The sequence below is a fragment of the Hylobates moloch genome, unplaced genomic scaffold (assembly GCF_009828535.3).
Source record: "Hylobates moloch isolate HMO894 unplaced genomic scaffold, HMol_V3 SCAFFOLD_1, whole genome shotgun sequence".
Taxonomy (NCBI): domain Eukaryota; kingdom Metazoa; phylum Chordata; class Mammalia; order Primates; family Hylobatidae; genus Hylobates; species Hylobates moloch.
Window position 1 is genome coordinate 70,566,679 of NW_026652276.1, and position 23,826 is coordinate 70,590,504.

The 23,826-nt window shown below is 41.6% G+C and overlaps 1 protein-coding gene across 3 annotated transcripts in view; it reads left to right on the forward strand.

Annotated features, from left to right (window-relative positions):
• The first annotated feature begins 374 nt into the window (after nucleotides 1-374).
• Nucleotides 375-23,826, forward strand: part of SLC25A12 (solute carrier family 25 member 12) — a 124,317-nt gene continuing 100,865 nt past the window's right edge. For 2 of the 3 annotated variants that reach the window (XR_009214244.1, XM_032755372.2), the window contains exons 1-2: nucleotides 375-428; nucleotides 1,370-1,423. Coding sequence is in view for 1 of the 3 variants with exons in the window: in XM_032755372.2 (XP_032611263.1) it covers nucleotides 417-428; nucleotides 1,370-1,423 (66 nt within the window). In the remaining 2 variants the exon portion in view is untranslated. Of the gene's footprint in view, nucleotides 429-1,369; nucleotides 1,424-23,826 lie in introns of those variants that run through there. The other variant, XM_032755376.2, reaches the window with a different exon arrangement.

Genomic DNA, 23,826 nt, shown 5'->3' on the forward strand with positions numbered 1-23,826 from the left:
AATATAGGCCCCAAATGTTCCTTTAAGCCTCGGGGAAAACAACTTTGGCTGGTCGGTGCCCAAAGCCACACCCACTAAGAGGCCTTAGGAAACCTGGGGCTTTTCTGGCGGCGACCTAGCTGTGGCAACGACGCGGCGCCTCGGGATCCCACGGGTCGCGCTTGTCTTCCCCGTGGGAGGCGCGTCCCCGTCCTCCGCCCGGCCGGCCGGCCGGCTGGCTGGCCCTGGGCCAGCTGCTTTTCTGGCCGGTACGCCGGGCCCCTTTCCGCACGCGGCGCGTCCCGAGTTCATTTGCATAGGGACGCGCGCGGCGCCGGCGAAAGGGAGGGCGGGCGCGGCCGGGGAGGCGGCGCGCGCGCGCCCTGACAGCTCGGCCCTGCTCGCTCACTCGCTCGTCCCCGGCTTCTGAGCACAGCATGGCGGTCAAGGTGACTCCAACTCTCTGCTGCTGCTTTTATTGCATAAGAGACATTCCGGGCGCCCTGCCTGCAGCCCCCCACTGCTTCCCATTTCATTCATTGCCTGGGTCCTAGATAGCTTGTCCCTGGGCTCCGGCTTGCTGCGGGGAGAGCTGTGCGGGGCTTGGACCGGAGGAGGGGATGCCCGGCTGGGGGAGGGGAAGGAGGAGGGATTGTGAGTTGAAGGGGCTAGTACGGTAACACGGGTCAGTGAAGGAAGAGTAATGTCCTGTCCTAGGTGCATGGGATTGTGAGTCCGGAGTTGGAGGGCATCAGAAAGGGTGTGGGAGGAAGTGGCAAGTAAAGCTGGGGATACCTAGGTTATCAGTGAATTGCGGTGGGGGAGGGAGTAAGTATTGAGTAATTTGGGGCCTCAGTAAGGCCGAGGCAATGGTTGGCTTTTGCGTTGCAGATTGCAGGGTATCGAAAGTATTTGTATTTGTGGCAGCTCTCATATTTTAGGTTGGATGGGGAGAGGGACGCGGAGATAATTACATGTTGGGTTTGCTTTTCATGGAGAAAGGCTGCTAGGCCAAGTGATTAATTTGGGTGATTTAACTTTCCTGTTGATCTACTCTTGTTAGCTTCTTGATTTGAAGGTAGTTGGTTACTACTGTGTTGCTAGTAGATGTGGAATAAAGTAAAAGATCCTCATTGCCTTCCCTTTCCAGTCCAGAGGAAGCACTGTCCGGTAGCTTTGCTTTATCTTAGGCTATTCACACCTGTTTTTCTGCCCTCTAGTCACAGTTACCCAGTTTGACAGTTCTTATCAGCAATTAGGGCTTTTAGTTTGTTTTAAACCAAATGATAAAAGTTAGGAGCATTGATTGTTAGCCATGTGAACTCTAATCTGAAGAGATTGTGTGGTCTCTAGTGAAGCATTAACTGGCTTTTTTCTTTTTTGCTTACAGGTGCAGACAACTAAGCGAGGGGATCCTCATGAGTTAAGAAACATATTTCTACAGGTAAATTGGCTTGCGTAGTGTGCCTTTCATTGCAAAAACAAAAAACATACATGTCCTTAGTCCTATTCATGCCTTGACTTTGAGGAATGTTCAGTTTTCTTTCAAACATGACCGGACAATATAGCTTATACTTCTCTTATTAAGGTTTGATTTAAGGCCTTCTTTTAATTAAGGATTGATAAAAGGTTTTCCTCAAGTTACTGCTTTTTTTTTTACATGACTTAAGATACATATTTAAAAAAATAAAAATAATTTCCAGCTTAAGCACAGAGACCAAGATAAAATTTCAAAATGTATTGGCATTCTTGTATAGTTAATAGGTATGATGACTAAAATTCTCTTCCTTGAAAGTTGCATGTTTACAAAGTTTTCATACTTATGAGCTATCCTCCATGTAATTTGTTACAGAGATAAGAATGTTATAGCTATTCTTAATTTGTGTGTCTTACTTATATTGTATCCTTAAGCCTTTGGGGATTTTACCCCAAAATGTTACCTCTTAAGATTCTTGCAATGGTCTACCTTAACTTCTAAGCTTTTAGGGTCAGTGACTTGGCTGTAGACTTGAAAAGAAAAGAAAAGGGAAAAAAAAAAAAAAAAGGTTGGCTTAGTTTTTTGTTTTGCTTTCTTTTCTTAAATTTCAAAAGTTTCCTATGCAAGAAGTTGTTCTTAAGAAGTAGATGTAGGCCGGGCACGGTGGCTCACGCCTGTAATCCCAGTACTTTGGGAGGCCGAGGCTGGCAGACCACGAGGTCAGGAGATCGAGACCATCCTGGCTAACACGGTGAAACCCTGTCTCTACTAAAAATACAAAAAATTAGCTGGGCGTGGTGGCGGGCGCCTGTAGTCCCAGCTACTCAGGAGGCTGAGGCAGGAGAATGGCATGAACCCGGGAGGCGGAGCTTGCAGTGAGTCGAGATCGTGCCACCGCACTCCAGCCTGGGGACAGAGCGAGACTGTCTCAAAAAAAAAAAAAAAAAAGTAGATGTAAAGGGAGGCAAGCTAAGGTGTTTCACCAAATACTGCGTTTCTCTCTGAAATCTTTTGAGAACTTTCTATTCTGGACCTGGGTTCTTATGAAGACACTTTGACCTTGGGCAGGTCCCTGCTGGGTATTATTTTCCTCTGTGAAATGAGAGGTGATCTCCAAGGTTCCTTCCCATTCCAAAAGTCTATGAGTCTATTTTAGGAACAGATTCTAACATATGCTGATGAGCCTGGAATAGATGACATTTTTATCTGAGATATGTGGTTTGCTTAAGCTATTGTTGGATAAGACGCTGCATAGTTGAGCATACATATGTGTAGTTTATGAAAAATAATTTGTGAAAATGGGAATCATAAAGGTTATAAAATCTGATAAGGGAAGTATTTTTTTCCAGAAGTAATTATAATAACAGAAATGGTCCATTTATGACTTGAAACTTTTATTCCTCACAGGCATTCTTGAAAATAGCCAAAAATATATCAGTATTTACCATATCATGTGATTATACTCAATTGTTTTGTGAAGATTTTATGTGATATAGTTAATTTTATGTTCTAGACTAAGTAGATACGGAAGAAATGAGTTGAAATGCTGCATGATGTAGTGAAAAGAATACTGCCTAGGTATCTGAGTACTGCCTAGGAATACGGAGTTAATTCCTAGCCCTGCGTTTATCTGGCTCTTGTACCCTTAGGCTAATCATCTGGCCTTCCTGAGTTTCAGCTTCTCCTGTGGAACTCAGTGGGACATAAGGGAATGGGAATTGAGGTCTTTCTAGCTTTAAAAATTCTATGGGAAAAAAATGTACTGTGATTCTGTATGGATTTGTTTTTTGTTTCTGAGTGGGGGTAGAGGTGGGTTGGAGGTATGAGGAGAATGGCCAAGACTGTCCCTAGCTCTTTGACAACTTTTTTTTTTTTTTTTTTTTTTTTGAGACGGAGTCTTGCTGTCGCCCAGGCTGGAATGCAGTGATGCGATCTTGGCTCACTGCAACTTCCGCCTCCGGGGTTCAAGCAATTCTCTTGCCTCAGCCTCCCTAGTAGCTGGGATTACAGGCACCTGCCCCCATGCCCAGCTAATTTTTTGTATTTTTAGTAGAGACGGGGTTTCACCATGTTAGCCAGGATGGTCTTGATCTCCTGACCTCGTGATCCACGCGCCTCAGCCTCCCAAAGTGCTGGGATCACAGGCGTGAGCCACCGCGCCCGGCTGCTTCTTTGACAACTTTTAAATCTTAGCTTTTCATTTACTGTTTTACATATTGTCATTATCTTTTTACATATTATTTTGATGACGCCTTTATTTTTATATTGAAAATTTGTGGAATTCATAACTGCTTATTTAGCACTAAGTATGAAACATTGACACAAGCATTGTTGATAGATAAGGGAGTGATGGAATGTAAATACTCACCTTCAGAAAGGCCTAACGCAACAAGAAAAATAACAATATAGGCTGAGCGCAGTGGCTCACACTTGTAATCTCGGCACTTTGGGAGGCCGAGGCTGTGGTTTGTGGTTGAAGGAATCAAGAATAGTGAAGGCAAATGCATAGCCTGTGGTAGAGCAGTCAGATTGGCTTCTTACATCATAGTGGCTGTGTAATAATATTGACTGGCTAACATTTATTGATCATTTAGAGTGTGCTTGAGATTGGCCTAGTGCTTTAAGGATATTAATGTTAGTTTTCGTGACAACTTTATGAAGCAGGTTTAATATCTTGTTATATAGATGAGGTTAAATTAATATCAATTAATTCAGACTGTGTGGTGGAGCCAAGATTCAAATCAAATTCCAGAGCCCATACCCTTAACCCTTACATTATACTACTGGTAGGATATTGAAATGGGGTGACTTTTGAAAGACAGAGGTATGTCAGGGGATAATGGCAGAGTGTTTTGTTAAGACGTTAAAAAAAATCTGGTTACTTAGGTGATGAAATTTAAAAAGTTTCTTTACACTGTAACTGTCTAGAATAGTTAGCCAAGGAATTTGGATTTGAAACAGTAGGGAGCCACTGTGGGTTTCTGAGTAGGCAAATTGAAGTGGTGAATTCTGGCAGCTTTTTGTGTATGTTGGATAAAGTATCAAGAGATTGGAAGTAGGTTAGGTGATCAGCTAAGAGGCTACTGAAGTAATACTTTTGAGAATTAATGACCTAGAGTGGCTGATGGCTGGGGAAACGAAAAGCAAGGACAATACCAGTGACTTGTAAGGGAAGAATCTATCGAATTTGGTATTAAATATGGAAGTAAGGGAAGAAGTAGTGAACCTGTCAGTTTTAGGATAGATGTTAATTGATAAGGCATCTATTTGGATAATTTTTTTGGGGGGTTGGGGTTAGTTTGGTTGCTAAACAAATGTATCTCACTAAGTTAAAGTTGGATTTAGACAGATACAAATTTGTGCAGGTGGTAGATGAATTCCTTGTAGTTAAAAGGATTAAATATAAAGCAAGGCAGAGGATCAGGGGCTGATTTATAAGTGATATCTCCAACTGAAGTAGGAAGGAGGAGGAGGGGAAATAGGGAGAATGGTCCCATGAAAGTTTAAAGTAGGAGTTTCACAAGAGGGGTATAATTAAAGGTTAAAATGTAGATTATTCCGTTATTAGTATGATTTAGTTTGGGGAGGATTTTGGGGTCACTTGAGTTTAGAATTATCTGAGCTACTTAAAGACTATAAAGAGATGTAATTTTAAATTTTAAAATACATTTGAAAACTCTTTGTAAAATGTAGATCTGTGGCATTAACTGTCTAAATTCACAAATAGTCAATAAAAATTCCTACTTTCAAATAAGAATATTTTGTTAAACTTTTGAGCCATGGGTCAAAAGTCATTTGTAAAACAATAAAATGGCCGAGTGTGGTGGCTCACACCTGTAATCCCAGCAATTTGGGAGGCCCGAGGCGGGTGGGTCACTTGAGGTCAGGAGTTTGAGATCAGCCTGGGCAACACGGTGAAACCTTGTCTCTATAAAAAATATAAAAAATTAGCCGGGTGTGGTAGCGCACGCCTGTAATCTCAGCTACTAGGGAAGCTGAGGCAGGTGAATTGCTTGAACCTGGGAAGTGGGGGTTGCAGTGAGCCGAGATTGTTCCACTGCACTTCAGCCTGGGCGACAGAGCGAGATTCACTGTCTCAAAAAAAATAATAATTAAAAAAATATATATATTCTTATTTGAAAGTACTGGTATATCAGCTGGGTGCGGCAGCTCATACCTGTAATCCCAGTGCTTTGGGAGGCTGAGGTGGGAGGATCACTTGAGGCCAGGAGTTCAAGACCAGCCTGGGCAACAAAGCGAGATTCCATGGCTATATATATATATGAATTTAGCTGGGTGTGGTGGTACATGCCTGTAGTCCTAGCTGCTCTGGAAGCTGAGATGAGAGGATCACTTGAGCCCAGAAGTTCGAGGTTACAATGAGTTATCATTATACCACTGCACTCCAGCATGGGTGACAGAACAAGACTTTGTCTCCAAAAAAAAAGGAAAAAAGAAAAGAAAGTGGCAACTGACTTATCTATATATCTATGTTTAGTGAAATTATATGAGAATTGGTGTGAGAGTTCATAAGAAGGGCTTTATAAGAGTAAAGCATTATTATTTTGAATATAGGGAAATAGGTTCATTTTTCCTGTGGTGTTCATTGCTTCTCAAGTTTTGATGAGCTATGTTTCTATTAGTTAAAAAACATCAACAACAACAATATGCACTGAGATTCTGCCTTTTTCTACCCACCTCCACTCTGCTAAGTTCATGAAATTGGAGTACAACAAATGAATTCTTATGTGTTAGGCTGTGCTGTAATTTTACAACCGGTTTAAGCTATGATTTTACCATTACCACCCTTACAACTGTCATTTCTTGATTTATCCCTTTTTTCTTTTAACCTCTCTCACCCACACACTGTCATTGATCCAATTTAGCTACATCAGCAGTGTACAGTAGCAAAAGGAGACAATAGAAGCAGTGAAGAAGAAGGTGAGGTGGGACAGCAGGAACATCACAGGCCATTTGTTAAAAGTCTGACAAATTTCTAAATGAAGAGTTAATTTTGTCTGTCCCTTGTGGCAAAGTAGATTTATCAAAAACATTTAAATGAATTATTTTTTAATCTCTCTCTCTCTTTTTAGTTAATAGGCTTCTTTTGTTTGCTGGTGTATTGTATAATAAAGGCAATATATGTTAAGACTGCAACTATATTTGCCAGATCAAAAATTTACTAAAATGTAGACCTCAAATATTGTTTTAATTTTGTTCTTTTTCATTATCACCAATGTAACAATGAAGACCGTATCCCATACAAAATTATGAAAATGTGCTTTTTTCCTGTCTTAGGTTAGAGAATAAAAAGGAGAAGATACTGTTAATGTAAAGCAAAGAGTGATTCCTCCTTAGGGTTTTTACAATAACATATTAATTTTTAATGGAAAGATATGTTCTTTTATTCAAATAGTTTATATATTTTATTTACTTATTTTTGACAGTAGCCTGGAGCTGAGAAGGGAATAAAGCAGGGCTTTTAGCAGGAGACCCTTACTCTTTGTTGAAGTATACATTAGGGCTGTGTTTCCAAAAGTGTGGAAGGTGTACCACAATATTAGAGTAACAATAAGATTATCAAGTATTAAAGGGTAATACAGTATTTGTGGAAACAAAGACTCTGAAAAGCAAGCTGGCAATGGTTTAAAATAAAAAGAAAATATCATTTGAACAAACAATGGTATTTTCTTTTGGATTATTTATCCCAGAGAAATAAAAATATTTGTAAAAATGTAAGAATATAGGGCCAGATGTGGTGGCTCATGCCTGTAGTCCCAGCACTTTGGGAGGCCGAGGTGGGTGGATCACAAGGTCAGGAGATTGAGACCATCCTGGCTAACATGGTGAAACCCTGTCTCTACAAAAAATACAAAAAAATTAGCCGGGCATGGTGGTGGGCACCTGTAGTCCCAGCTACTCGGGAGGCTGATGCAGGAGAATGGCGTGAACCTGGGAGGCTGAGGTTGCAATGAGCCGAGATCGCACCACTGCACTCCAGCCTGGGTGACACAGCAAGACTCTGTCTCAAAAAAAAAAAAAAAAGAATATATATGTACGAGGTTAACTGCAGCACTGAATTTTGCCTCAAAAAAGAAAAAAAAAAGCAGCCTGGGCAACACGGCAAAATCCCATCTCTACAAAAAATACAAAAACCTAGCTGGGTGTGGTGGCATGAGCCTATAGTCCCAGTTACTTGGGAGGCTGAGGTGGGAGGATCACCTAAGCCTGGGAGGTTGAGGCTACAGTGAGCCATGACTGCACCACTGCACTCCAGCCTGGGTGACAGAGTGAGACTCTGTCTCAAAAAAAAAAAAAAAAAAAAAGCTATTATAGAGGAGTGGTAGAAGACTTATGGAATAACTATACTATGAGAGTTATGCAGATACTAAAAAGAATGAGTGAATGAGTTAGGCCTAGACTACCAATTTAGAGAAATTTTTCAATGTACTATTAAGTGAGAAAGATGCAAATAAGTATATATAGCATGATTCTGATTTGTAAAACAAAGTCATTTCATATATGTTGTGTGTAATGTTTACATGTAATATGTTTGTTTATGATTTAATGAGCACTGAGAAAGGTATGAAAGGATAAATACTAGGTTGTTAACTTGGGGGAAGAATAAAGAGGAAAATAAAAATAGTCTCAATGTATACGTATTAAGCTTTGAGCAAATGAGTAATTTTAAAAGTAAGAATTTAGCAATTCAGAGCCTGAAGGTATAAGAGGATTTCCCAGCATAATTTGGATTGAATAAACCCAGTATGAGACACACAGAAAAGGATCTATAGTTTTATTAACCATGCTATTATAATTGAGGGTTTTCACCAGTTCCTCAGAAGTATGGAAATTGAAGATGATAACCTATTTATTTATTTATTTATTGAGACAGAGTTTTACTGTGTTACCCAGACTGGAATGCAGTGGCATGATCTTGGCTCACTGCAACCTTTGCCTCCCGGGTTCAAGCAATTCTCATGCCTCAGCTTCCTGAGTAGCTGGGATTATAGGCACATGCCTAGCTAATTTTTGTGTTTTTAGTAAAGACGGGGTTTCACCATCTTGGTCAGGCTGGTCTCGAACTCCTGACCTCAGGTGATCCACCCGCCTCAGCCTCCCAAAGTGTTGGGATTACAGGCATGAGCCACCATGCCCAGCCTTTTCTAAATACTTTAGAAAGTATTTACCATAAACTATATAGAGTTCTCATTAAAAAAAACAAACAGTATTAGGCATTAAAGGCAGACTAGCAGGATAGTGAGACTTTGTCCTTGAATCAAGCAGAAGGATTGAAAAATAATTAAAAAGATAAGAAAATTAGTGTTATTAAATGCCATGTGATGTTCTACGACCAATCAATACACTTTTTTTTTTTTTTTTTTTTGAGACAGAGTCTCACTCTGTCACCCAGGCTGGAGTGCAGTGGCTCAGTCTGGGCTCACTGCAAGCTCCGCCTCCCAGGTTCACGCCATTCTCCTGCCTCAGCCTCCCGAGTAGCTGGGACTATAGGCACCCACCACCACGCCCGGCTAATTTTTTGTATTTTTAGTAGAGACAGGGTTTCACCGTGTTAGCCAGGATGGTCTCGATCTCCTGACCTCGTGATCCACCCTCCTCGGCCTTCCAAAGTGCTGGGATTACAGGTGTGAGCCACTGCGCCTGGCCAATCAATACACTTTTAATTGCCTGCTGTGTACCAGGCTAAGCACTGTACTAGGTTCAACCTTTATAGAGATAAGCTAGAGCTGTTCAGTGAGGGTAGGGACAATACAAAGGACTTCAGTGAAGGTAGAACCTCACATTCTTTTTTTTTTTTTTTTGGTGGGGGACAGTTTTGCTCTTGTTGCCCAGGCTGGAGTGCAATGGCACAGTCTCAGCTCACTGCAACCGCTGCATCCCAGGTTCAAGCAATTCTCCTGCCTCAGCCTCCTGAGTAGCTGGGATTACAGGTGTGTGCCACCACACCTGGCTAATTTTTTTTTGTATTTTTAGTAGAGATGGGGGTATCATCATGTTGGCCAGGCTGGTCTCGAACTCCTGACCTCAGGTGATGTACCTGCCTCGACCTCCCAAAGTGCTGGGATTACAGATGAGAGCCACCATGCCCAGCCTAGAACCTAACATTCTAGGGGTGAGGTAGACAATAAAAAAAGCCCACAGAGCAGACCACGAGGTCAGGAGTTTGAGACCAGCCTGGCCAACAAGGTGAAACCCTGTCTCTACTAAAAATACAAAAATTAGCTGGGCATGGTGGCGGGCGCCTGTAATCCCAGCTACTCAGGAGGCTGAGGCAGGAGAATTGCTTGAACCCGGGAGGCGGAGGTTGCAGTGAGCCGAGATCGTGTCACTGCACTCCAGCCTGGGCGACAGAGGAAGACTCAGTCTCGAGAAAAAAAAAAAAAAAAAAGCCCACAGATTGGCTGGGCACACTGGCTCATTCCTGTAATCCCACCTCTTTGGGAGGCTGAAGCAGGAGGATCACTTGAGGCCACTAGTTTGAGACCAGCCTGGCCAACAAAGTGAGATTCTGTCTCTACAAAACAAAAAAAAAACAAAAGAAAAGAAATTAGCCCGGCGTGGTGGCCTGTGCTTGTAGTCCTAGCTACTAGGAAGGCTGAGGAAGGAAGATCATGTGAGCCCAGGAGTCTGAGGTTACAGTGACCATCATTTTAAAACATTTTCAAAGATGGTAAAAGGCCTTTAAGAGCAAATTAAACTGAGAATAGGGCCGGGCGGGTCCCCAGGAGGCCGAGGCGGGCGGATCACGAGGTCAGGAGATCGAGACCACCCTAGCTAACACGGTGAAACCCCGTCTCCACTAAAAATACAAAAAATTAGCCACGCGAGGTGGCGGGCGCCTGTAGTCCCAGCTACTCGGGAGGCTGAGACAGGAGAATGGTGTGAACCCCGGGGGGCGGAGCCTGCAGTGAGCCGAGATCGTGCCACTGCACTCCAGCCTGGGCGACAGTGAGACTCTGTCTCAAAGACTGAGAATAAAAGGAAGAGGTGAATGGTGGAGGAATCAGAGGCTCACACAAAGGGTTTGATGTGTTCAACAAACAGAAAGGCCTGTGTGCCTGAAGCACTGGTAATTAAGTATGGGGGTAAATGGCCTCCCAAAGTATTGGGATTACAGTCGTGAGCCACTACGCCCGGCCGATTCTTTCAATTTAATGTCCTGTCTATAGAGTTCATAGAACATCTTGAGCTGGATGAAACTCCTTTTCATCCAGAAGGCAGCAGAATGTACCTGGAGCTTACATGGGATTTGTAGTCTAACCTGGGTTTGAATCCTCATTTGAAACCTTTTGGCCTCAGGTGTTTACTTTTGGAGCCTGTTTTCTCATCTGTCTAAGAAGGGATAACGACACCTAGCACACAGGGATGTTCTAAAGATTAAATAAAATAACGTGTAAACTATGCAGAACCAAATAAAGCTTAGTTCCTTGTCTCTTTCCTTCTCTTCTAAGTTGAGATTAGAGTGTTTTGTTTGTTTCTTGAATAAGATCTGAGTCCTTTGTCTTCTCCAGATGACTGTGCTGGACATAGTCAAGAGACTAAGCTGTTAATATGTATTTATGAATATGTACATATAATCAGTGAATTACTTACATTCTTGAGACAGCCATCTGAAGTTATTGACAAATACCTATTTCTCTCAAGTCTGTGAGGTTCTAAGATGTTGTATAGTCACAGTCTAAGGCTGGGAGACCCGAGAGACCATGGAAGATGTTTGCAGAGTTTTCTTCTGAAACTTCATTCGCTCAGTCTGGACATGAAAAAGAATAACAGTCCAACCATAGGCTCTGAAATCCCAAGACACAGACTTCAAAAAATACGTATTTTTTTTGTGCATAACTTTCTTTTCTTTTTTAAAATCACCACCTCCCTTTCTGTGCAGATTTCTCTTACTTAGTACTGTGGAAATTTCTGAAAGCATCTTCCACTGAAATCATTGCTATGGCCAGTGTTGGGTTTCTAGAACTGGAAGAAACACACATTTTGAAAATATGTTAGTCAGTACTATTTCAGTCTTCAGTGACAGGAATTTTGGTTAAACATGCGTCGGCTTAGAATGTACTGGCTCTAGCCATGAGTGGATCAGGAGCTTAACTGCTATCACCAGGGATCATGCACCTCTCATCTCTTAGTTTTGGTTTCTGTTGTGCTAGCTTCATTCTCTAACAGGCTTTGCCATATGGAGCATCCCCAGATTAAAATCCTACCCATTCAGCAGAAAAAAGGTGCCGTTTCTCTAATTTCTAGGTTAAGTCTAGGAATTATTGTCCACCCTAACACCCCAAGAAAATCCATGTACTAGAAGGAGGCAGTGCTCTCATTGGCCAGATCTGGTTCACATGCTCACCTCTGGAACTGTTCAGTTGAGTCAGCCCCATTTGAATGACCTGTGTAAATTGAGGGTGAGGGAGGTACATATGTTAAAGAAAAATTAGCATGCAGTTACCAGAAAGGGGGAAGGAAAGCTAGGCACATTAAAACCAAGAACTGTTTATGTGTGACATAGAAGGGATTGGAAAACCTGGAAGCCTAGGGGTGACTCAGGGAGGCTGGGAGACAGAGATGGCAAGAGATTCTGTGCCTCCAAGTCAACACTGCTGTATTTAGTAGCTTTCTAGAACATTCCAGTGCAGCTGTCATACTATCTGCAAAAATACCTTAAGTGAAATGACAAAAAATAACCAAAATTAGGACCCCTGAAGAAGAAATGTATCCTCACCTCATTTTTTCTTCAGAAAAATTTTTTCTCTCAGTCTTCTTTCTAGTCATTTTCTTGTGGTGGTCTTCCTCTCCCCGTCGTCTTTTCTATCCTCACCCTACCCCTCCCATCCCATGGCTCATTATTTTCAGCAGCTCTGTTCAACACAGATTGCTATTGATTGTCCTACAAAGAGCCAGGTACTGTGCAAGGTGCTAGAGGTATGAGGATGAATAAGGCATCCCTGTTTTTAAAGGACTCATAGCCTAGAGCTACTTAAATTACACATCCCTACATTAATACATTTTTTTTTAAGTAGAACATTCTGTGTAAAGCTGAAGGCTTGAAGTCCTTCCCGAGCTCTACCCCAAAAGCCAATAATTCTGAAGGCTTGAAGTCCTTCCTGAGCTCTACCCCAAAAGCCAATAATTCCCTGCCACCTAAGAGGTAACCACTGTTCTTGGTCGTGTTTCTTTCTGATCTTTCCCCATATATTTACATAGAAAATATGGAGTTTTGGCCAGGCGCAATGGCCTGTAATCCTAGCACTTTGGGAGGCCGAGGCGGCTGGATCACCTGGGGTTAGGAGTTCAAGACCCACCTGGCCAACATGGTGAAACCCTGTCTCTACTAAAATACAAAAATTAGCCAGGCATGATGGCGGATGCCTGTAATCTCAGCTACTCGGGAGGCTGAGACGGGAGAATCGCTTGAACCTGGGAGATGGTGGTTGCAGTGAGCTGAGATCATACCACTCCACTCCAGCCTAGGTGGCTGAGTGAGACTCCATCTCAACAACGACAACAACAACAACAACAAAAAGAAAATATGGGGTTTTGTGGTTTTAAAAAACATAAATAATAATAGCTTAATGCTTATTGTGTCACTGTTATGTATCAGGCACTATTTTAAGTGTTTTATATAAATCATCATATTTAATCCTCAGAACAACTCTATAAGGTAGGTACTATTAGTATTCCCATTTTACAGATGAGGAAACTAAGCCCCAGAAAAGTGAAGTAGCTTGTTCAAAGATATACAGTAAATGGGAGAGCCTTGCTTTATATATTTTAATGCAATTCGCCTTTTTTACTTAATATTATTTGGAGATACAGGTATGTTAGTGTGTAAAGAATTGTTTCATTATTTTTCTGTAGCCCTTTAAAAAACTTTGTTATGAAAAATTTCAAAGATATACAAATCTAGAGAAAACAGAATAATGATGGATACCATGGATGACTAGAGGGAGAAAGGAGGGAGGGGAACAGGGTGGAAAAACTATTGGGAACTATGCAGACTCTCTGGCTGATGGGATCATTTGTACCCCAAACCTCAGCATCACACAGTATTCCCTTGTAACAAACCTACACATGTACCCTCTGAATCTAAAATATGAATTGAGGCTCATGCTTGTAATCCCAGCATTTTCGAAGGCTGAGGTAGGTAGCTCACATGAGGTTAGGAGTTCGAGGCCAGCCTGGCCAACATGGTAAAACCCCACCTCTACTAAAAATACAAAAATTAGCGTGGTGGCGCATGCCTGTAATCCCAGCTACTAGGGAGACTGAGGCAGGAGAATCACTTGAACCTGGGAGGTGAAGATTGCAGTGAGCCGAGGTTGCGCCACTGCACTCCAGCCTGGGTGACAGAGGGAAACTCCATCTCAAAAAAATAAAATATGATTTGAAATGATTTTTTAAAAAGATTTGTTGTAATTCTAACTGAATTAATAAACTTTAAAATTCATACAAAAAAAGAGAAAACAGTATAATGACACTGTCATTCCAGTGTCACCAATTATCATGGCTAACCTTGCTTCATCTGTATTACAGCCACAGTGGCTTATTTTGAAGCAGTTCTCAGACATCATCTTGCAGTATCCATGAATAGTTCAGTATGTATCTCCTAAAGATAAAGACTCTGAAAAACCAACCAAATCGTAATACCATTATCACACCTAAAAAAAGTCTTATCATCAATTTTTTTGAGTGTTGTCCCTGATTGTTTCATATATTTTTAAGTAGCTTTATTAAAAAGCAGGATCCAAGCTAGGTTCATACATTGCATTTGGTTGATCTGTTTCTTAGATCTTTTAATACGTTCTGCACCCTACTATGTTAAAGATCCTTATTTCTCTTTGGTAAAAATCTTGGTATTTAATCAAGGCTTATCAACATTAAGGCATTCCATCCCCCTAGGAGCAGCACCTTGATTGTCAAAGCAACATGATTTGCCCAAGCTTATACATATATATGCTCCTTGTATGTTCCCATGGTTACTTAGACTAAGAGACTAAAGTATTTAAGGAATGATGCAAATTAATTATTCAACTTAATCTGCCTTGGGAAGCATTCTAGTTCCAGTTATTGGGTTCTTTGGGTCATTATTTTATTTCCAAGGTTTTTGGTTATTTTGAGTGCAGAATTGTTTTGGTAGATCTTCTTTATTATGGTAGCTTCAATTGATTTCAGTGATTAATAAGGGTCTTGACCTCCCTGCTGTGTTAGAAATTGCATCATTCAGTAGCTGACAGTAGGGCTTACTATAGTGGACAGTGAAATAGATATTAAAACAGCAACAAAAATAAGCATAGTATGCATGGAAGCAATCTGAGTTAGGAAGGCAGAGCACTGAAGAATTTTTTTTTTTTTTTTTAGCAAAATCAGTAAAAGGTTTTGTTTCTAGTGTATCCAAAATATGCAACTGAAAGTGCTAATCAAAATTAGATTTATACAACTGCTTTTCCCTAATGCTCATGTAGTTGATTTGAGTAACATTGGAAAAATTTTACATTACTAATTAAAATCCCTGTTTTTAAAAATTAATATGGCTTAATAAAGTTGTTAAAAAGTCAAAGTGGCCATATGTATTTAAAATAATTTTTTCTTATAAAATATTGTTTATGATAGAATGCTCTTTTATTCTAATTGAACTAACATAATAAGGCAAATTACACATTGTACTGTTTAACAGGGTTTGTGTGTCAGATCTGCTGTGGTCTTTGCTCCTTATGCAGAGTGCTTGTGTAGTGAAAGGGCATGCATTCCTGACTAAATTTGGCTTCTGTTGGAAGTAAGAGCCATAATAGTGAAGGACAGTAAAAGAACTAGCTTCATATACTCAGTTCTTGCCTTGGTACATATCTTCCTCTTTTATTGTTCAAATAATTCATTTTTCTATGTGGGAAATGCTCTGCGAGATATCTGTAGTTACTAAACTTCATGACATTGTCATTTGAATTACTGAAATTGAAAGGATGTTAAGATCTGAAAATGTCAGTTCATCTCAGTTGGAACAAAGTCATGGAGGAACAGTTTGTTTTGACTCATATTACAGCCACTTGTTGGTTAGACAGAGATAAAGCTGCCTAGACCAGTCAGGACCGATCTCGTGGTAAGCCCAGGAATACTGGAAGCCAACCCAGGGAAACTCTGGCTTGGAGAGAGATGAAAGGTTAGAACAATAATTTCTTCGTGTTTGGGCAAAAGCAGAAGAATTCACTAAGCAAGGAGGGAAATAGAGATCCTATGCTTTTCTGTTTCTAAGCATTTTACAGTAACTATTTCAAGTTATATTTTACAATTTTGAAGTACTTTGGTGTTCAAGATGTCACTTTTTGCCTCACAATAGGACAGCAATTTTTCTGCAAACCCTTGTTAAAAAAGAGACTCCAAGAATCTGCATGTTTTGCCCAAAAATTCTCGAGTTAATGGCACGGGAGTTTAGAACCCAAGTTTTCTGACCCAGTTTTAGTGTCCGTCATGCCATCATCTCTGAGCTACTTGACAGCAGGCACTGTGTCTTGTTGATCTCTGCATCCCCAGTACCAGGCACCAGGCATAGTGCCTGGCACACAGTTTCAAAATGAATGCAGAATAACCTGAAAGATTTGATCTCAGCAGATTTTTGGCTTAAAAAGCAGTGTTTCTAGATATATTGCCTTAGTTTTGATGTGCATACTTCAAAAATCCTTAATCTTGATACACCATATAATTTTTTAAAAGTAACCAGTTTTCTAGTCACAACACATCAGAATTTTTCTTTATAGTCTCTGGAATATCTTTTAGAGATATAAAACATCAAAGGATCTGTTTATGAACTTAAACTATTTAAACAAGTAATTTGTATCATTTAGAGTGTTTGGGCTTTATACTCATCAAATCATTGAATTTAAGTTAACCTTTTTTTCTTAGTGGAAATTTAGGGTTGTGTGTCAGTCTTTGTAATGTGTAGTTAATATAATATAGGTTGCATACATCCTTTTTTTTTTTTTTTTCCTGGGATAGAGTCTCCTTCTGGTCGCCCAGGCTGGAGTGCAGTGGCACAATCTCGGCTCACTGCAACCTCTGCCTCCTGGGTTCAAGTGATTCTCCTGCCTCTGCCTCTCGAGTAGCTGGGATTGAAGGCACCCACCACCAGGCCTGGCTAATTTTTGTATTTTTAGTAGAGATGGGGTTTCACCATGTTGGCCAGGCTGGTCTCAAACTCCTGAGCTCGTGATCCACCTGCCTTGGCCTCCCAAAGTGCTGGGATTACAGGTGTGAGCCACCGTGCCCAGCTGGTTGCATACATCCTAAAGGTCACTTAAGGTTAAATTTGGTAAATTGCAAAGGAGTTACTGCTATCTAGTTTATTCCAGTCAGTTGAAGCCTTGGTATGTTGATCTGTTGGCTTGGTAGGCAAAACATTTTTAAATGGCATGATCTTCTCATTTGGAGCTACAGATAGTTCAGTGTAATTATGATACACATCTGTATATGAAACCCTGCCATCTTTTATAGACAATAATTTTGATTAAATGTATGAGGATTCTAATCTCATGAGATCTATTTTATTTCTCAAGCTTTAGAATGCTAAGGCTTTCCTGAGCACATGCTAACTATATTCAATGTAAATTTAAATATTTCTGGAAATGTCAAAGCTGTATGTTCTTTTACATTTCAAATACTTGAGTTGGGCTTGGAAAAATTTAGTCAAGAAAATGGACCAGCTATTTCAGACACATTTCAGATACTGTCAGCTACTTTATGTCAACGTCTTCCATGTGTCCTTGACTTCTTGCCCCAGAGGGATATACAACTGCTTAAGAGATATCTTTGAAATGGCAGATGATGAATTCTAAAGTTACTTGGAGTATAGACATACTTGGGTAATTTCATCTAAAGTCATTTTAGTTCATCCTTTGAAAACACAGGAACAAAATGAAAATTATCTTATGAAACTATTAAATTGCTTGCTATACTAAGTGTGTATGTGTGTGTGTGGGGGCAACCTAGTGGGACCCCATCTTTACAAAAAAATAAAAATTGAAAAACTTAGCTGAGCATGGTGGCACGTACCTGTGGTCCCAGCTACTCAGGAGGCTGAGGTGGGAGGATCACTTGAATTTCCCAAAAACAAAAAAAAAAAAACAAAAAAAAAAAAAACCCAAACCCCTGATTTAAATATATCACCAATTTTTGAGGTACCAGCTTTTCTTTGTTAGCATAATACCTAAAATATTTTAGCATTTTTGACTGACTGTGGGTAGATAGATTCTAGTTTCAGATCTAAACTCCCTCTTTGGTTCTCCTGTTCAGGCAGCAGACTTACAGACATTGCCAAGTAATTGTCTCTAATTTAATGAGTTAATTAGTTAACTGTCTCCTGTAGAAGTCAAGTACTGACTCCTTATGGATGGGAGAAGACTTATGCTTTTTTCCTCTAAGCTATACACTCTGTCTTTCAGTTAAAATAGAGTAGGAGAGCTGGAGAAAACACTGGCAAAATACCTCAGGGTAAGTGGTTCTTTGGCATCATTTATAACCCCAAATACTGGCAAAACCTATTTCAGTACATGTCAACTAAAGCATTTGTTTTCTTTGTTAGCCACTGTGTCCTTTGTGGTTTGTGCTAAGGCTGCTGTATTTCCTGATAGTTTTAAAGTCAAGAATGTTGACATCTTGGCGATTCCATATATACAGTATACTTTAAAAATTTTTAAATTTTAGATTCAAGAGGTCCATGTGCAATTTTCCTTTTTTTTTTTTTTTTTTTTTTGAGACAGAGTCTTGCGCTGTGGCCCAGGCTGCGGTGCAGTGGGCAATCTCGGCTCACTGCAAGCTCCGCCTCCCAGGTTAACGCCATTCTCTTGCCTCAGCCTCCCGAGTAGCTGGGACTACAGGCGCCCGCCACCACGCCTGGCTAATTTTTTTATTTTTAGTAGAGACGGGGTTTCACCATGTTAGCCAGGATGGTCTCGATCTCCTGACCTTGTGATCCGCCCGCCTCAGCCTCCCAAAGTGCTGGGATTACAGGCGTGAGCCACCGCGCCCGGCCCCCATGTGCAGGTTTCTTACAAAGGTATGTTGTGTGATGCTGAGGTTTGGGCTTCTGTTGATCCTGTCATCCAGATAGTGAACATGGTACCAAACAGGAATTTTTTCATCCCTTGCCCTTTCTCTCTCTCCCCGCTCTAATAGTCCCCAGTATCTATTGTTCCTGTCTTTATGTCCATGTGTACCTGTTATAGGTAGAGGGTCTTGACTGCAAGTTATCCAGGTTCTTGGCATTTTGAACAAAGAATTGGACAAAATGCCCAGCAAAGCAAGGAAAGAATGAAGCAACAAAAGAACGAAAGCAGGAATTTATTGAAAATGAAAGTACACTCCACAGTGTGGGAGCCAATGAGCAGCGAATTAAGGGCCTGGATACAGAATCTTCTCAGGTCCAAATACTTCCTAGAGGTTTCCCATTGGTCACTTGGTGCTTACCTCATGTAAATGAAGTGGTGGCCCACAATTGGTCTGATTGGTTGTGGAAAGCAACCTATCAGAGGCTGAAGTGAAGTTATAAAGGTCACACTCCCGTACACCCGTTGTACTTCTATGCAAACGAAGACTCTGCCTGCAGTCAGTCTGATTGGTTGTGAACAGCCAATTTCCCATCTGCCGTGGAGAAAAGGTGGGGGTTTGCAAAGAGAGTAGCCTCTGGTCCTTTTGTTACTTAGGTGTGGAAAGTTAGGGTTTTCCTTTCAATTTAGTTCTAGGAAATTGGTGTGAAACGGCCTCCAGACCCTGTTGTCCTGCCTCATACCCAATATTTAATTCCCACTTTTAAAAGAGAACATGTGATATTTGATTTTCTGTTTCTGCATTAATTCTGCTTAGGATAATGGCCTCCAGCTGCATCCACATTGCTGCAAAGGACATGATTTCAGTCTTTTTTATGGCTTCATAGTATTCTATGAAGTAGATGCCATACAGAGCGCTTTTATTGTGTGTTTGTGTTTTCTATTTAGTGGTTGTAGTCCTGGAGGTCAAATTCAGATATTAGAGAATAGACACCTCTGTGGCAAAAAGAACAATTGTTGCCAAATTTTCTTAATACAAAATCTCTGAAATGTTTTCATGTGCTCCCCCCTCTTTTGTCATCTGTTAATGAAACAAGCAACACAAGCAGTTGTGAAGAGCGAAAACAAAGATCACCATAATCCCATCTGTATTTTCTTTTTTCTTTTTTTAAATTTGAGATGGAGTTCTGCTCTTGTCACCCAGGCTGGAGTGCATTGGTGCAATCTCGGCTCACTGCAACCTCTGCCTCCTGGGTTCAAGAGTTTCTCTTGTCTCAGCCTCCCGAGTAGCTGGGATTACAGGCACCTGCCACCACGCCCAACTAATTATTATTATTTTTTTGAGACAGAATTTCACTCTTGTTGCCCAGGCTGTAGTGTAATGGCGCGATCTTGGCTCACCGCAACCTCCGCCTCCTGGGTTCAAGCAACTCTCCTCCCTCAGCCTTCCGAGTAGCTAGGATTATAGGCATGCGCCACCACACCCGGCTAATTTTGTATGTTTAGTAGAGATGGGGTTTCTCCATATTGGTCAGGCTGGTCTCGAACTCCCGACCTCAGGTGATCCTCCTACCTCACCCTCCCAAAGTGCTGGGATTACAGGTGTGAGCCACTGCGCCTGGCCAGGATTTGGGCATTTTTATGATTATATATAATGTATACTTGTGTTTATGTACCTATATATTGCTAAATTTCTTTTCAAAAGGACTGAATTTGACAAAAGCAAGATGTATAGGACGATATAAATAGTATGCTATCATTTATATAAAAAAGAGAAATGGTAAGAATTTCATATATACACACATATATTTGGGTGTATATATATTAACGTTATATATATAATTTACTTGTTTATGGATAAAACATCTCTAGAAGGATACATAAGAAATCGATTGCCTCTGGGGTGGGTAGTTGAATGATTGGGAACAGAAGTAGGAGGAAGACTTTTCACTGTATGTCCTTTGGTACCTTCTGAATTTTGAATGGTATGAATGTAATACTATTAAAATAATAAAAAGCCATTAGCAATAGGTAAAGTACCCACTGTCTTTTCCTTTTCATGCCCACTGTGTTGGTTCAGGCCTCAACCTCTTTCACCTGTATCTTTTATTTATTTATTTTTTTGAGATGGAGTCTTGCTCTGTTGCCCAGGCTGGAGTGCAGTGGTGCTATCTTGGCTCACTGCAACCTCTGCCTCCCAGGTTCAAGCAATTCTCTTGCCTCAGCCTCACAAGTAGCTGGGACTACAGGTGCGTGCCACCACACCTAGCTAATTTTTTGTATTTTTAGTAGAGACAGGGTTTCACCGTGTTAGCCAGGATGGTCTCGATCTCCTGACCTTGTGATCTGCCTGCCTCGGCCTCCCAAAGTGCTGGGATTACAGGTGTGAGCCACTGCATCCGGCCCTCACCTGTATCTTTGTAATAGCCACTTACTGATCTCCCTGTTCCAAGTTAGTTCCTCTCTCCTCCACTCACCTTTTATGTTGCCATCAAGGATAGCACAGATCAGGTATGTCTCTCCTTTCTTCTTAAACTTTTAGTAGTGTCCCATGGCTCGCAGAATAAAGTTCAGACTCTTCTGTTTAGCATTCAAAGTCTACCATTTGGTTTCAAACTGCCTTTTCTACTACATGTATTTGTATATGCTCTCTTTATTACCATTTCTCTCTCCAACTAACCCTTCTCCCAGAAAAGAAAAAAAAGGGTATTTTTTTGTTGCAACATTTGTTCACATTAGTTTTTTGTGTTTTTGTTTTGTTTTTGTTTTTAGCTTGAAATACCCATTCTCTCCACTTGCAGTTGAAATTGGATTTAACTTTTAAGGTCTATTCCAAGTGTTGCCTTTCTCCCTCTGTTCCCTGGCCCCATCCCACCAGTCCTAAGAATGAATCACTCCTTTTTGGTTCCCATAGTATATTTCTCATACCATTGTTTGCAACCCATATTCTAGTTACTGGTGGACGGAAGTAGTAACAGGAACTAGTAATTGACTAGTAACTAACTTGTCAGTCTCCTTACGTTCTGTTTTTAGACTTCCTTGTATCCATCCTTCTTTCCAGTTGCAGCGGTCTTCCTCATATTGTGCCTTTCCTCACTCCTGCCTATTCTTAACTCTAGTGGTTTTGTGATCTTGGTGGAACATGTCCAATTATCTCATACATGTTAAGAATGAGGGGCCGGGCGCGGTGGCTCACGCTTGTAATCCCAGCACTTTGGGAGGCCGAGGCAGGCGGATCACGAGGTCAGGAGATTGAGACCACGGTGAAACCCCGTCTCTACTAACAATACAAAAAACTAGGGGGTGGAGCCAAGATGGCCGAATAGGAACAGCTCTGGTCTCCAGCTCCCAGCCCCAGCAACACAGAAGACGGGTGATTTCTGCATTTCTGCTTGAGGTGCTGGTTTCATCTCACTAGGGAGTGCCTAACAGCGGGTGCAGGACAGTCGGTGAAGCGCACTGTGCACGAGCCAAAGCAGGGCGAGGCATTGCCTCACTCGGGAAGGGCAAGGGGTCAGGGAGTTCCCTTTCCTAGTCAAAGAAAGGGGTAACAGACAGCACCTGGAATATCGGGTCAGTCTCATCCTAACACTACGCTTTTCCAATGGGCCTGGAAAACGGCACACTAGGAGATTGTGTCCCGCACCTGGCTCGGAGGGTCCTATGCCCACGGAGTCTCGCTGATTGCTAGCACAGCAGTCTGAGATCAAGCTGCAAGGTGGCAGCGAGGCTGGGGGAGGGGCGCCCGCCATTGCCCAGGCTTGCTTAGGTAAACAAAGCAGCCAGGAAGCTCGAACTGGGTGGAGCCCACCACAGCTCAAGGAGGCCTGCCTGCCTCTGTAGGCTCCACCTCTGGGGGCAGGGCACAGACAAACAAAAACTCAGCAAGAACCTCCACAGACTTAAATGTCCCTGTCTGACTGACAGCTTTGAAGAGAGTAGTGGTTCTCCCAGCACGCAGCTGGAGATCTGAGAACGGACAGACTGCCTCCTAAAGTGGGTCCCTCACCCCTGAGCAGCCTAACTGGGAGGCACCCCCCCAGCAGGGTCAGACTGACACCTCATTCAACTGGGCACTCCTCTGAGACAAAACTTTCAGACGAACTATCAGACAGCTGAATTTGTGGTCTCACGAAAATCCGCTGTTCTGCAGCCACTGCTGCTGACACCCAGCCAAACAGGGTCTGGAGTGGACCTCTAGTAAACTCCAACAGACCTGCAGCTGAGGGTCCTGTCTGGTAGAAGGAAAACTAACAAACAGAAAGGACATCAACACCAAAAACCCATCTGTACATCACCATCATCAAAGACAAAAAGTAGATAAAACCACAAAGATGGGGAAAAAACAGAGCAGAAAAACTGGAAACTCTAAAAAACAGAGCACCTCTCCTCCTCCAAAGGAACGCAGTTCCTCACCAGCAACGGAACAAAGCTGGATGGAGGATGACTTTGATGAGTTGAGAGAAGAAGGCTTCAGACGATCAAACTACTCTGAGCTACAAGAGGAAATTCAAAACAATAGCAAAGAAGTTAAAAACTTTGAAAAAAAATTAGAAGGATGGATAACTAGAATAACCAATGGAGAGAAGGGCTTAAAGGAGCTGATGGAGCTGAAAGCCAAGTTTCGAGAACTACGCGAAGATTGCAGAAGCCTCAGTAGCAGATGCGATCAACTGGAAGAAAGGGTATCGCTGATGGAAGATGAAATGAATGAAATGAAGAGAGAAGGGAAGTTTAGAGAAAAAAGAATAAAAAGAAATGAACAAAGCCTCCAAGAAATTTGGGACTATGTGAAAAGACCAAACCTACGTCTGATTGGTGTACCTGAAAATGATGGGGAGAATGGAACCAAGTTGGAAAACACTCTGCAAGATATTATCCAGGAGAACTTCCCCAATCTAGCAAGGCAGGCCAGCATTCAGATTCAGGAAATACAGAGAACGCCACAAAGATACTCCTCGAGAAGGGCAACTCCAAGACACATAATTGTCAGATTCACCAAAGTTGAAATGAAGGAAAAAATGTTAAGGACAGCCAGAGAGAAAGGTCGGGTTACCCACAAAGGGAAGCCCATCAGACTAACAGCTGATCTCTCAGCAGAAACTCTACAAGCCAGAAGAGAGTGGGGGCCGATATTCAACATTCTTAAAGAAAAGAATTTTCAACCCAGAATTTCCTATCCCGCCAAACTAAGCTTCATAAGTGAAGGAGAAATAAAATACTTTACAGACAAGCAAACGCTGAGTGATTTTGTCACCACCAGGCCTGCCCTAAAAGAGCTCCTGAAGGAAGCACTAAACATGGAAAGGAACAACCGGT